Here is a 14,653-nt window from a genome sequence, read left to right as displayed (position 1 = left end):
AAAGACATCGACGATGACAAATACAGTATCTTTATACAAGTCCTAATCGCACTTTAGAATTAGCCCTCTGCAAACGCAACAGTTAATACCTCGCAAACATATCCAGGCTTCTCTCTGATACCTTTTACCATGATATAAGGACCATAATCCCGTGCATGCTTGACGATCTCGCTTGCCAGAATTATCTTTAGTGGGATGTCAGTAGAAGTTGGTTTAATTAAAGTTACAGTGAGCCGGGCGCCGGTTAAGACTCGATTCCTAAGTTCAGAATTGCAGTTCGTTAAGTATTTGCATTTTGTAAAGCTGTATTGTGAGCTTCTTCGACTGTATTTTGTAATTCGTTTAGGAGATGTAATGACACTCGCGCACTTGCGAAACGCCTTTAAATTTAGGTACTAAGCAACAGCGCTCCTTTGTGGTTACTCTACAATCAAATAACTGTCTGACAAACCCTATTTAACTATTTCAAGGGAATAATAGATAAACTTCTCATTATGTTCTTATAATTTCAAAAATCGTACTAGTTACGTAATTCGTAACCCATAGTTTTCACTTTAAATATTTAAACAAATAGAATTCTTTACTCTTTAGCTAAATTTATCACCATGCTATTCTACTAAAAGCAATTATTTTATTGATTATCACATAATATACACATACATCGCACTACACATTTCCAATTGTAAAACCTAAATTTCTACTCCATTCTGTAATTAGAAGGTACCACCTCTATAATATATTATTTTCACCGTGTAACCTGAACTACATCGAAAACTCATTATAATTTTATGTACCATTCGAACCCGACACCACGCATTTTAGATCAATTAAACGTCTAGTCTAATCTTCATTTAAATAAACATAATTAAACGCGACTCAAAAATAGATTGTGGTACGTTTGTAACCTTCGAAGGTTGAAGTTTAATGAAAGGAAAGATTAATGTGAATACGTGCACGCACACACACGCAACATTCCACTTTTCTTTCATTATTACATACGCGTGTGTGCGTGCGGGTGCTACAGCCAATAACATGTAAATTAGCACATTAGGCTGGTCCAATATCGGACCTTTGTTAAAATGTGAGTCCGGAATTATACCACATTATTTTTCATCTCCAATTTCGCTTTTGGTCATGATAATAATAGTATATTCAAATGAAATATTCATACCATTATAATAATAGAGCCTATGTCTTAGGATGTACCTACCAGGTACCTACATCATTAACTTGATCCCAATTGAAATATTATGCAGTTAAGCTTTAAGCAGCATAATTTTGATATAAATAAAGTGGCAAAAATAATGAGATCGAGGTGTAAATTGATTATTTCATTGACCGCCTCCTTGGTACAGTGGTTAACGCGAGATTCCTGGTGGAGACGAAGAAAAAAAAATGTCTCGGTCTGGTAGGACCCAGAAGGCTGATCACCTACTTATCCCTCAAGAAAATCGATCAGTGAAACAGATGTATTTAATGCATCTGCCCCTTACCCCACTAGGGGACATAGGACTTCACTTTAAATTGTAACTAATACCTATACTGTAAATATTTCAATAATGTAAAGCTATTCCAACTTAATCAAGATATTACTTCCAAATCCACAATTTTCACAATTCGAATCTCTATTAAATATGATAAATTCGCTAATCTATCGAGTGAATATTCGGCTCAGTCAAACTATGAGAGCTTAACACGTAATTAGGCCAAGCCGATGGCAGGCCATTAGCCCGCGCCCCGCGAGATGGCGCCTCCGCAGTAACTCACTACAAACGACTGCCTCCGCGATTTATCTGTCTCTTTAAAATTTAAAATTACCATTTGATTTCGTTCCCATTGTTGTGGCGAGATACAGAGAGACAAATGCGTCGCGGCTTTGTTTGCGGAGAAATATAATAAAAACGTAAGACGATGGAACGGACTGATTTATGATTACGCCAGCGCCATGCCACCTCGCACACTCTGAGGCACTCCAACGTTTGTGTACAAATAGCTTAGTTTTCTTTCTGTGTCTTATAATAGCATGTTTATAATTTACCTTCATTTTACGATAAAACTCTGAATTAAATTCCACAAAAATTAGTAATAATATACACAAAATGAATACATATTTCCACTAGGGTTTCGAATTATTGGCCTAATTAGGCAATTTATTTTCTTAAGAAGTTAATCTTGTTATTCTAACACAATCAATAATTGAAAGTAATATTTTAAATATTTAATTTAATGTCATTAGACACTCATCCTTTCCTTTTGCACAAGAATTTGCTAAGCCAATATCAGCTACAGTTCTAACCGATTCCCAATACGGCAGCTCATTACAAGTCGCCGGGGACAGATCTAATGCACCTGTTAGGTACATAGCTACACAACATGCTATGCTATAGCTACACGACACACTGTAGGTAACTTCGAAGGACCAACTTTTGTCATTCCACTGTTATCTTATAGGGTCGGACTTGTAAACGTTTTATGCTCGCTTTGTATTTGATTTTATGTAAGTTTGGTATTAGACTCGTTGGAGTTTTGCTGATATTGGTATTCGAATATTCTATTTAAACTGTGTTCGCTCGTTTACTTTTTAGTAGGTATATGTAATTCCATGATAAGTTAATTACTTTAGAGTGCCAATTCTGTAACTGAAATAGAAATAGAATCTTCAAACTTTTAATTGGAAGCAAAACCTTCGGAGTTAATTATATTTTCTTAAAATATTCAAGAAAATATAATTAATTCCGCATAATATTATTATACCGACTTACTATATCTACAAATGCCATTTCAGATATTACTTGTAAACGCTGACTAATAGGAGTTTAGAATGAAGATTTGTTGAAGCAAGTATGCAGCCGCAGGCCAGTCACGTCGAATAGCTGATGTATAAACAACAAGAGTCGCTCACGAATGGATTAGCATTCATTCTGTACGTGTCGACGGACGAATAGAACGACATTGCTGAAACACGACCCTTTCATATCCGTTAAGATGATCATTGTTTTCAGCAAAATCAAAAATATCTTAAAATTGAAGATTTTAATTATTTGTTTATAAGTAAAAATACTAGTAGTCGCTCCCACTTTTTCCATCTGAATTGATTCAACATAAAATTAAAAATAAAATAATTTTAAGCTTTTGCATAGCTTCTATCACAGGCCTTGAGCGCGGAGACCGAATCCAGAAATTCCGTAACGAAAAAACCTCACGCTCCCCACTCCGACGGGCACGGAGGTGTGGCTTGAAGGCATAGCATGCAATAATTTTACCGCGGCAGTCCCCGAGTGCCACACGTCTTTTTTATATCTCAAGTAATTTACGCTAAAGTGTAGACAACTTCCTTTTTATTCGGGTTTATTTTTTACAAATAACAAACATAAAAACAACGACATAAACATAAATAAAACTGAATGTGAATTAAATTTACAGGCAGATCAGAGACAACCTAGCAATTCAAATTATGTAATTAGTTTAATAATAAACTTTCGATGTAGAGAATACAATGCGATAACTTTAACTTAATCTCGAGCTTCAAATTTACTTACATTTAAAATAGTACTTCTATTTATAAAAGCCAATTAATGAAATATTTTCATAATTTAAATAGACTCACAGGCTAATTATACCAATCTCTGCAATGAATAAGAAAAACATCACAAACTTTGGTTCATTTCACTCCAAAATCCGTCAGGAGAATTTCCATAGTCGTTTATTTTAATTAACTGAAATCTCATTATAATTACGTTTTGGATTTATCTAAATACTATCAAATTAGTTCTGCCGTGAAATTATGTTGAATAATTAGAAACGTTTCGCACTTATAATTTCCATTAACCAAATACTGCGTCACTAATATAGATTAGAATCATTTATAAATTACGCTTTGTAAATTAGAGCCTTATTAGAACATGCTTTAAACGAATAATTTTGACTTCTAACTTGTCTTGTTCATTACAAATGACTTTATTTGTACAACTTAGTACACTACACGAATGCAAGGTAAGATATTTTTGTACTTATTTATAATAACAAATCAATAGAAAAGTATCTGCTCTATACGCTTGTACGAGTACCCTTACCACACCTTACCTTGAATTAGCCAACGAATCTTACTTACTGTATTAGAGAGCGTGTAACTTGTAAGCCCTATCGAAAGAGTAGTTTTCGCGAGCATCTGTCAAACAAGTTACTCTTGATACCTACTCCTATATAGAAAACTCTACATTACTCGCTAGCGAGTAAGATCACTTCCGATACATTCCTGTAAACTCAGTAATTACAGGAATGCAAATACAGTCAAAACGCTTTAATATTAACTTAGACTCGAAGCTACTACTATAGCTCTAATAATTTTCTTACTCACTATATACTTAAACGGCTATATTGAGCTGACTTATTACTTCAAAATAGTATATTAGTAAGTATAATGGTTTCAAAATAATATTTTCCGGCTTCCTTGTTCGTTCGCGGTTTCCACCTGCCTGGACAGCGTGCTGTCATTTGCATATAATAACTTTAGGGCAAATGTTAGCAAGTCAATCTCACCCTTAAGCATAGTAGCTTATAAGGGATAATCGCATGCAGGTAGTTCAACATAGAACCTTGCTAACTGCGAGGTTGGTTGGCAGTTTCTAATTTGGCAACGTGTGTACTCCCGCGTGCATTGTAATATATTATACTATGCTCTACTATCTAGAGAATTTTTTAAATTCGTCAGTTTATAAAATATTTGAAAAATATTCAAAACTATTTCTAAATGTCGAAAAAAGGAACAAAATATTAATTATAATATAATAATTTTTAGGTTGTAAATATGAGTAAAATTAGCCTAAATTTATGTGACTATTAGAACACTTAGGGCCGATTTTTCAATGCTTGGATAAAACTTATTGGTCGAATAATATATAAAACTACCATTTTAAAAACGTATTCTAATTGCCCGTATTTGACAGTTTACGTGACATTTTAATATAATCGTGTAATACTTTATTGGACGGATAAGTTTTATCCAAGCATTGAAAAATCGGCCCTTAACGAAATAAAAGCCAGGAGAGGGCCCACGTGTCTCGTGTAGGTCCATTATAATTTGAGCCAAATCTAACAAGCAGTATACAATTATACATACATATTAATACGTCTGCATCACTACATCAATTCAATAATTTATCAAACAAAATTCATTCTTGTCTAGGAAGCTCAAAAATTCCAAAGATTAACCATTTTTCATAACCAATGCACAGTTCATGAACGTACTTCAGTGGTATCGCTAATCTCTACAAATGGAAATCTGCTCTCATCTGAATATTCTGCGGCAGATTTGCTGTTGATTTCGCATTACACTCGTGTAAATTATTCATCCTCCATGCTAACGAGTTGTCATCGTTACACTTGCTATGCTCTTTTTTGTAAGAAGTATCTATTTTTCCAACATTTGACCGAAGTGAATTATTTTTATAATAATTGGTAACTGATAATATTAAAATGTGTTGTAGTAGCCATATATTTCACAATGTTATTGTTTTTATTAATTGCATTCTACAGGCAACCATATAAATGAAAAGAATAAAGAACCAATGTAGTTATGCAGTATAGTATTGTCTAGTAGAATAACCTGTTGCTGGAAAAATAAATTACTGTAAAATGAAATCAAATATATTCTGAGAAACAGAATAAATAAGCAAACAACAAAAGTTTGATGCGGACTTACTTCCATATATTCAATTGATTATACATATCATGAACAAACTCGGACAGCTCTCTCGTAATTTACATTCAGTCCCAAAACAAATTCGTTTTTATTTCATGTATCCTACAAATCGTGCAATGTTTGCGAAATTCTAACCGACAATAGTTGTTATTTAGTGCACAAAGCCACGCTGAAATAATTTGTTTGCGCCTCGATATTTGTGAAACAAACGAAACGACATTTATTTCGCGCTCAATTTTGTAAAAAATGTCAGCAACGAACAATGGCTCGTATTTTAAATTAAAAAGGCGATAAATTAAACACGCACAGAAAGTCGGAACAGTTAATGTTAGAGGAGTCCAACGGAGTATAACATTTGTACAAAAAAAGCCATAATAACAGATATAAAAAAGGAACAAGTAATAAAAAATCTTGGATTGTGTGAAAATAATTAAAGACGCAACACTTATTTTTTATCGTAAATCATGATTGTCATAATCACTTTAATGTATCTTAAATTTAATAAATTGTAACTTAAATTAATATATCTTATACATACCACATACAAATAGCTACCTAATAACCCGACTGTAACAATTAATATTTGAAAGAACCGGGTTAAAAACTCCTCCCCTGAAGCAGTTTCCCATACAAAGATATGGTAAACACAAGATATCAGTAGTTGCATCGTTTTGTTTAGAAATTCTAAATTGTTTGCCGAAGCGACTCGCCTGAATGCGCTGCCGGGGCACGTATCTACGTTTGAACTTTAAGTTTCTATTTGCTTTACCGTTTTTTGTGCTCCAGCATAATCCTTTCACGTGTTATTGCTTGTCTTCAATTAAATGATGGGATACAATAGTTCTACGGATAAGAACGATATTTTCTGTGTCAAAACACATGAGAGACTTATGACACGAGTTCTCCGGGATGAAATCAGAATGAGCAACAGCTTTTTTTTTCCTTCTTTAAACGGCGTGTTTAAAATATAAAAAAAAATGCAATTAAATTTACCAATGCATAAATTGAAAATTTAATTCGACATTAAACTATATATATTTTAGTTCCAACATGTAATTTATGCTTCAAATTTGGAAATCAGGTATCATATTTGAAACACATCACCACCACCTCTTCTCCGTAGGGAAGTCCGAGCCCAACGTATAATCAGCTTTAATGTACGCCCACTTCTTCGGTCTGGGAGCTCCCCACTGCGTGTCGTCGAACCTGAAGTCTAGGTACTCATACGGTAACTTTCCATTATAAGCTTGGTACAGAAAGTCCAGCACTGGGTAGCAATCGAGGATGGTGTAGTAGAGCAGCATGTCGTCGGATCGCAGCTTCATGCCGAAGGAGTGCATGGCCACGAGGCCGTCGTATCGCCAGCTGTAGCCCTCGAAGCAGCGGAATAGCGGCCCGCCGGAGTCCATGCCGAAGCGTGCCCACTGGTGCGACGTCAGACATATGAACCAGCCCCATTCCGTCTGAAATATTCGTTAGAAATAATATAATACTAGCTTACCGCCCGCGGCTTCGCCCGCTTTCTCTAAAACGATTTGAGATTAATTACTATCCTATCTCTCAAGTTGGATCGAGCTGCACATAGTGTGCGAATTTTGTTATAATCGGTTAAGTGGCTTAGGAGTCCATTGAGGACAAACATTGTGACAAGGTTTATGTAATATATATTAAGATTAGTCAGATGCAATCATATTTTAAATTGTTTCAAACCACATTGCATGCAATCACTGCAATTCCTAGAAAAATGTCGGGATAAAGAAGTTATTAAAAAGCAGAGGAATAGCTATCACACATTCATAGGTAACAACACTACACATGGTACACTATATACTATACACTATACAAATATAAATAAAATAGATTAATATACAACACTGAATTCATCATAAATATATTTTAAATGCAAATATTTCAAAATACGTAATTCTGAAAGTTCTTACCTTTGGACATACAACGTAATCCCTTGTACGAACGAAATACTTATGGAAGGGCGTTGGCTTTCTCTTTGTGGCCCACATGAACTGGTAGCCTACAGCAAACACCATCTCGTCCCTGGGCGTCGGTGGATACGCCTCCCACCTTCATACCAAATGATTAAAAGTTATATCATGGCAAACTGATAGAAAATAAAGCGATCACAGACCGTTCACAAGTATAGGTATACTTGAACTTAAGTATCGAAGAAATTTTCATAAATTAATGTTCTATATTCTCTAAAGCTTACGTAGAATTTATAAGGAATGTTGTAGGTTGTCTGGTAGATTGCTTTCTATAAGGGCGTCTTTAATTACCCTGTAATCGCATACTGTTTTCTTTTCTATATAACAGAGCATTAAAAATATCTATACGATGACTGTTTCTACATTAATAGGCAGCACATTTGATACTAACGTATGTCCCGCCCCCCTGGGACAGATGGGTGCACTACTGGTCCACAGGTAGTAGCCGTAGACGTTGTAAGTGGACGCCATCACGGCCAGGTCGAACACTGCCGGCAGCGGGTGGGAGCGGTTCACCAGCTCCGGACGACTGAACTGGAACAATTCTTTTATATATGTATAATTAAATTTGAAATGTTAAGTAATTAAATCATTGAAAACGAAAGTTACAATTTAAAGCTGTCATAAACCACATACTTACTTGCGGATGGTAGTGAATGCGAGCTATGGAAGCGTAGAAGCTGCTGTTGCCAACATTCTGGCCGTGGTCGTACCACACGCCCAGGATGTTTTCCAGGGTCTTGAGGTGGCCGTGGCCGCTCAGCACCAGCGCCACGGAGGAGGCGGACGTGAGGAAGTGGCGCGAGGTGATCACGGCGCACGCGCTCAGCGGCGTCAGGCGCTTGTACACCACGCAGCACCCGCAACCGAGGGTCGACGGTATATCCTGTACATAGTGTTGTTGATACTTGATAGCTATCTAACACTTAACAATGGTCGCTCTTAAGATAAACGAAGTGTATAACTAACTATGAAGGAATGCAAATACAACAATGTACTTATTTTAGATGTTGGTACCTACTAAAAGCCTCACACAATCTTTTTACAAATTAAATTGGCAAGTTTATCAAAATTGTTTAAAATTTACGTAAAAGTTAACGAACATATCGTATTAAGCTATGAAGAAAAGTATTAGAAAGAAATCGTAAAAACGTACCTAACAAAAAAATAATAAAGTAAGTAATAAGACTTTCCTAAGACAAAATCATGTTTACATATTTCAATAAAAGCTAAGGCATATGGTACACAAGATCACCTCAGAAACCAGCTTTTGGGATTAAATCTAAAGTTAAAGACCAGTGTCTTACATGTCTGGAAAACTTTTTCGTCATCTGCCAGTATGGAGACAGCCTGTATGGTCTGTTATGTTCCCTGTACTTCCAGGTGTGCGCGGTCCAGGGCGGCTCCTCCTCGCGGAAGTCCGGGGTCATGGTTCTCGAGTTGTCGAGCGTCTCCCCGCAGTCCAGCTGTGGGTTCGGGCGTTTGTATGTCTCCCAGAAGTAGTTGTGCTCCTTCTCGATGGGCGCTATCCAGCCGACGCATTTCAGACCGATTGATAGAACTATCGTCGTGGTGACTGTTAACCTGTGGACAAATTGTGGTATTAAATATAATAATAATAATAAAAACACACAAAACAAAATAAATCAAACAAAAATACTAACTACTATCTAGGATCAAAAAGAATATTGTACAGGAGGGAAAGGATGTGAGTATTCCGGCGAAGTCGGATGGGCAGCCAATTGAGTTTCGAGCGATATTCTGCGATATTTGCGCAAGCCAAAGATGAATCTGATAGCAAAATTTTGAAGTCATTCTAATTTATTATGTAGCTCCTCAATAAGGTCTGGAAAGCATACATCACTATAATCAAGGATAGAAAGCAACAGAGACTGCCTCAGCACAATTTTCGTAGGAACAGGTAAAAAGTTGTTATAACTATATAACTAATAAATAAATACTTTTTAAGGAAATTTTTAAGAATTGAAAGAATTCGATCACGAGGCATTTTGCACCTGAAATTCAGGTCGATTTTTTTTCTATTTTTTAAAAATTTCTCATTTTATAAACATTTGAATGCTATAAAACTAAATTTCATACTTTTAACATAATATACTCTTTTTATTTCATCCGACACCTATATAAACACCACCACCAAAGACAAAATATAATTATAATAATAATATAATCTCTTTTAATCTTCATTTCTTGAAAATTAGCCCTAGGTATAATTTTTATTGGGTAGAATTTATTTTGAATTGAATGATAGCTTAATCAATAAACAATAATTCTTTTTCCTGCAATATTTTACAAAAGCACACATACCTAACATTAACAGGTTATAAAATAGTATTACAATGTAATGCAGAAAATATCTTAAAATAAATTAAGAAGTAGGTATAGGTATATTAATTAAAAACTAAAATTAATGATTGATTTAACTAGGTAAATTGAATTGAATACGTACCACAGTAGAGTCATCCTCTGGTGTTGTAACTTGAGATGATACATTTCACTACTTTCATTGGGTTGCACTGTGTTGCCGACATCATTTCTTCAATTCACAATTTGCGATCAATATTCATTTAAGTTTAATTTTGAATACATAGAAATAAAATAATATAATTATGAACGAGATAATTTATTCATTTGTATTAAAGATGTAGAAAGAGAATTAATAAAAATTTAAATCTCCGAGCTGTGTTTTTTTTTTTATGTTGTCAGATAGCAAACGAGCAGACGTGTCGCCTGGTGTTAAGCGATACACGCCGCCCATAAACATCCACTCCACTGGGAAATGGATGCGTTGCTGTCCATAAAAAGGAAAGAGAGGGATATCGTAGGAATTAATTAGCCTTGGCTTGCTGCCGGTTTTTCAGATACTTAAAGGTACACTTTTTAAAGGATTCCATGTTATAAGAGTTCGGGAATACCGCTGGTGGAAGGTCGTTCCAAAGCTTTACAGTTCGTGGCAGAAAGTTTCACGTAAATCGCACTGTGGAACTCCGCCAGCAGTCGAGATGGTGAGGATGGAACTTATTTTTCAGGCGGGAAGTGCGATAGTGAAATTGCTCCGGTGGTATAAGACTGAACAGTTCCTCAGAACAAAGATGTGTGCTCGAAATATGCCGAGCACACGTGTCAGAAGTGAAACTTCTTTGACAAGATTCAGCGATTTCAAAATCGACGCCTTCATACATGACGTGACGGTATTGCCATGACGTGACATGCCCTAAAAATTTGAATATCAACGCGCTTAAAGAAGGTCCACTCCAAAAATTCTTAGCGCAAACAGAATGACTTATTTGCAACCCATAACCAAACATTTTGTAATCTGAAAATATATTCATTAAGAAGCGAATACAAGATCGCTTGATCAATTCTCACTTTTATCCAAATTTAGGGTAACATAATATGAGCTGGTATCACTATGTTTATGCTTACACGAAGTTTTCCCGGCAAGTGCCTAAGAATTTTGCTCTATTGAAACGTGAAAAATGAGAAACAAACAGTTTGGCCCTCATCAATATGACGACAGGCATAATTCCACATATGATATATTCCGTATATTATCCGAAAATATTTAAATTTTAATTTGATTGTAATACCTATTCATTCATCATAACTTCTCTCTCTACCAACTTTGTTCCTTCCATAAATTGTCGCCTACGATACTGTTGCTACAGGACTAAGGACATAAAGTAGGGTATTAATTTAATTCTATTGTTTACATCATTAACATCAACTTCCCATATTTCACTTCCTCATTTGCGTTTCCCCACCGCCACCGCCGTAACAAAGTTTTAATCCCACTCGTATTTAAGATAAGAAAATTTAATTTTTATAAGAAATTAGATTTTAGAAGGGCCTCGTGATTTACTGAGACCGCGGCGTGTAACCGAATTATTCGCTTGTTCCAATTAATATTAATTTACGTAAAAAATGTTCGATCCCAACGTTTCATTATCCTCTGCTTCATAAATTAATTCCTCTGCCAACAGATTAATTAAAAAACTTAGCGAAGACTTAACAATTTGAAAATCGGTTAAAATAAAGCTATTTCGAGTTTCGTTTTCTCGTAGCCAATAATTGTATTTGTTATTCACTAAATATAATAATTTTATTTGGAAACATCAACGTCTCCAAATGTTACACAGATACGTTTATCATTTCCACATAAATTAGCGCTCATCAAATTTTATTCAATAGATACAATTACAAGATCAAAGGTCGAGAGTACACACATCGCTTTCAGATAAAGTACAAAGGACGAGCCACAATCAAAGTGGTACCAAATAAAGAGCAATTTTAAGTTTTAATAATATTTCCCTGAGTTAAATCCGCGCGAGCGTGAAAATACATTGCAATAGATTTATAAATACTGGATATGAGATTGGATTAATCAACTACTAGCTATTATGCAAAGCTTAGAATATATTTTTCGATAATGTTTTAATTAATAATATTATAAATAAAGTTTTATCGCTACAAAAATTAAAAAAAACCATTGCTTTATTTTCCAAAAGTAGAGCTTATTAATTTTATATGTATAGTAGAAGAATACTTGTAATTTTATAGGTTACTAGCTGTCCCAGCAGACATTGTTCTGCCAGCGGTGCGCCCCGGCTTCGCCCGTGGTACATATTCACGTTTTCTCTACATAAGTTCCATCCTCGAACTTCAAGGAATATTATAAAAAACAATAACAATAAACAATAAACTTTATTTCACAAAATATAAGATGCACAGAAATTGAAAACCCTTGCTCCCACACTAGGATTCCCTGTGTCGTGGGAACAAGTATCTTCCAGTGGTACATTTTATTCCTCATGCTAAGAAAATAAACTATTACATTACAAAATATCTTCTACACAAAACAATTTTTTATTTTATCATCACTTAATAACAATATAAATTCGTTAAGATATGAAAATTCATGCTAACTACTATAAAATTAAACAATACAAACTAAAACATGCGAGTGTGTGTTCATGTGTGGTGTGTGGTGTGTGGTGTGTGGTGAGGGGTGTGTGTGTGTGGATGTGTGTGTGTGTGTGTGTGTGTGTTTGTTTTTGTGTGTATGTGTGTGTGTGTATGTGTGTGTGTAAACTTTATTTCACAAAATATAAGATGCACAGAAATTGAAAACCCTTGCTCCCACACTAGGATTCCCTGTGTCGTGGGAACAAGTATCTTCCAGTGGTACATTTTATTCCTCATGCTAAGAAAATAAACTATTACATTACAAAATATCTTCTACACAAAACAATTTTTTATTTTATCATCACTTAATAACAATATAAATTCGTTAAGATATGAAAATTCATGCTAACTACTATAATAATTAAACAATACAAACTAAAACATGCGACTTGCGAGTGTGTGTTCATGTGTGGTGTGTGGTGTGTGGTGAGGGGTGTGTGTGTGTGGATGTGTGTGTGTGTGTGTGTGTGTTTGTTTTTGTGTGTATGTGTGTGTGTGTGTGTGTGTGTGTGTGTGTGTGTGTGTGTGTGTGTGTGTGTGTACATCAAAATTGTAAATAATTTTCTAGTTGTCTCATGCTTCCAATTTCAAAAACTCTTCAGTCTGAATATAGTCAAGGCCTTGCATCCATACTTTAAGGGACTTTTTTAATTTCCATCTAGTCATTTTAAAAATATTTAATTTAATGTTGATTTTAGTATATAAGTAAGGACCCAGGAAAGAGCAACTTATGAGCAAAAGATGTGTGAGTGGTAGGAGCTTTCCATGTAAGACGAAAGAATTAAAGGTTCAGCTGTTCTAAAGTTATGCGCTTACCAACACGTTTTGGGATTCATTTTTATATTATAGATTTAGGGGTATAAAAAATTGATTTGATTGACACACCTACTCGTTATGCACACAACATTTCATGAGATTCGGTCAAGCCGGTTTAGCTACAAACACTGCGACACGAGAATTTTATATATAAGATAGTAATTCCAGAAAAAGCATATCAGTGAAGGAGCCAATATGATATCCATACGGGCGGAGAGCTCTCGCTGTAAAAAGTTAAACATGAATGACTTTCAGCTACCAATAACTAAAAATTGGGAAATTTTCACAAAATTGTTAAGCGTTAAAAGAGCCTTTTATTAATACAGCATTTTTCATTTCGCGGAATGGATATTGATAAAATTTTGAAATATTATGTGGAAAATACATTTTTTATGTTCGCACGGAAAATTAATAATAAAATGGGTCATGTTGGAACAGTAAAACAATTATTGCTGATTGAACAGAAATTTCTATTGCCTTAGGCACCACTGCAAATTAAAATATCATATATATCGCTAATAAAGCGCTATTAGTTTTCCATAAGATAATATGTTTTATTTGAGTAATACAAATGCTACACTCTATTTTTTTACTATTTAAACTGAACGAGATGAATATTTCACTAAATTATTACGTAAGCAAAAATACAACTGAATACTTAGTGTTCTCCATCTATTTTGTAAAGTAAAATAAAATTTAGGAAACGAACTAATAAAGCCAGATTTATAATAAGAATAAGACTGACACAGCCATAAAGCAGCTTAACAAGATATTGTAGCGATATAAGTGCATATAGATACCATTTTCTATTCCTAGTAATACTTGTTAGGTCGCAGGTAATAGTCGTCTAACGTGAACATTGAGTATCAGTGAAACATGACACCTCGTGTAGCAATCACCGGCTAATTACAGCAGCCATAACTCCGAAGAAACACGCCGTACCGTGTTGCCGCGTGTTGCCGCGTGTCGCCGCGTGTTAGCGCGTGTTATCGAGATATGATCACACACCACGTAACGACCGACGATTAGCCTAATAGTCGCAGTGTTCGATCATTTGGCTAATGTCACGAGCGAGTCAGGTGCTTCCTTCTATGGCTGCCTCTTAAGACGCGTCTTAATTACACCCTCCACAAAGCTATTACTGAAATCTATT

The 14,653-nt window shown here is 35.0% G+C and overlaps 1 protein-coding gene across 1 annotated transcript; it reads right to left on the bottom strand.

The window, feature by feature from the left end:
- Positions 1–6,801: 6,801 nt before the first annotated feature.
- On the bottom strand, positions 6,802–10,212 carry LOC123698677. Its single transcript, XM_045645421.1, has 6 exons — positions 10,169–10,212; positions 9,009–9,285; positions 8,342–8,587; positions 8,093–8,235; positions 7,642–7,780; positions 6,802–7,164 (listed from the first exon to the last, which is right to left on the bottom strand). The coding sequence occupies exons 1-6, from the start codon at positions 10,210–10,212 to the stop codon at positions 6,802–6,804; spliced, it is 1,212 nt and encodes a 403-aa protein (XP_045501377.1).
- Between the last annotated feature and the right edge of the window lie 4,441 nt (positions 10,213–14,653).

The sequence above is a fragment of the Colias croceus genome, chromosome 16 (assembly GCF_905220415.1).
Source record: "Colias croceus chromosome 16, ilColCroc2.1".
NCBI classification, from domain to species: domain Eukaryota; kingdom Metazoa; phylum Arthropoda; class Insecta; order Lepidoptera; family Pieridae; genus Colias; species Colias croceus.
This window is presented reverse-complemented; position numbering and strand designations above follow the sequence as displayed.

Excerpts from the sequence above, each read along its gene's own strand:
- LOC123698677 (XM_045645421.1), bottom strand. The coding sequence starts at position 10,212 with ATGTATCATCTCAAGTTACAACACCAGAGGATGACTCTACTGTG. Across the intron at positions 9,286-10,168 it reads CAGAGGATGACTCTACTGTG|GTTAACAGTCACCACGACGA; the intron begins GTACGTATTCAA and ends ATTTGTCCACAG. Across the intron at positions 8,588-9,008 it reads CGAAAAAGTTTTCCAGACAT|GATATACCGTCGACCCTCGG; the intron begins GTAAGACACTGG and ends CACTATGTACAG.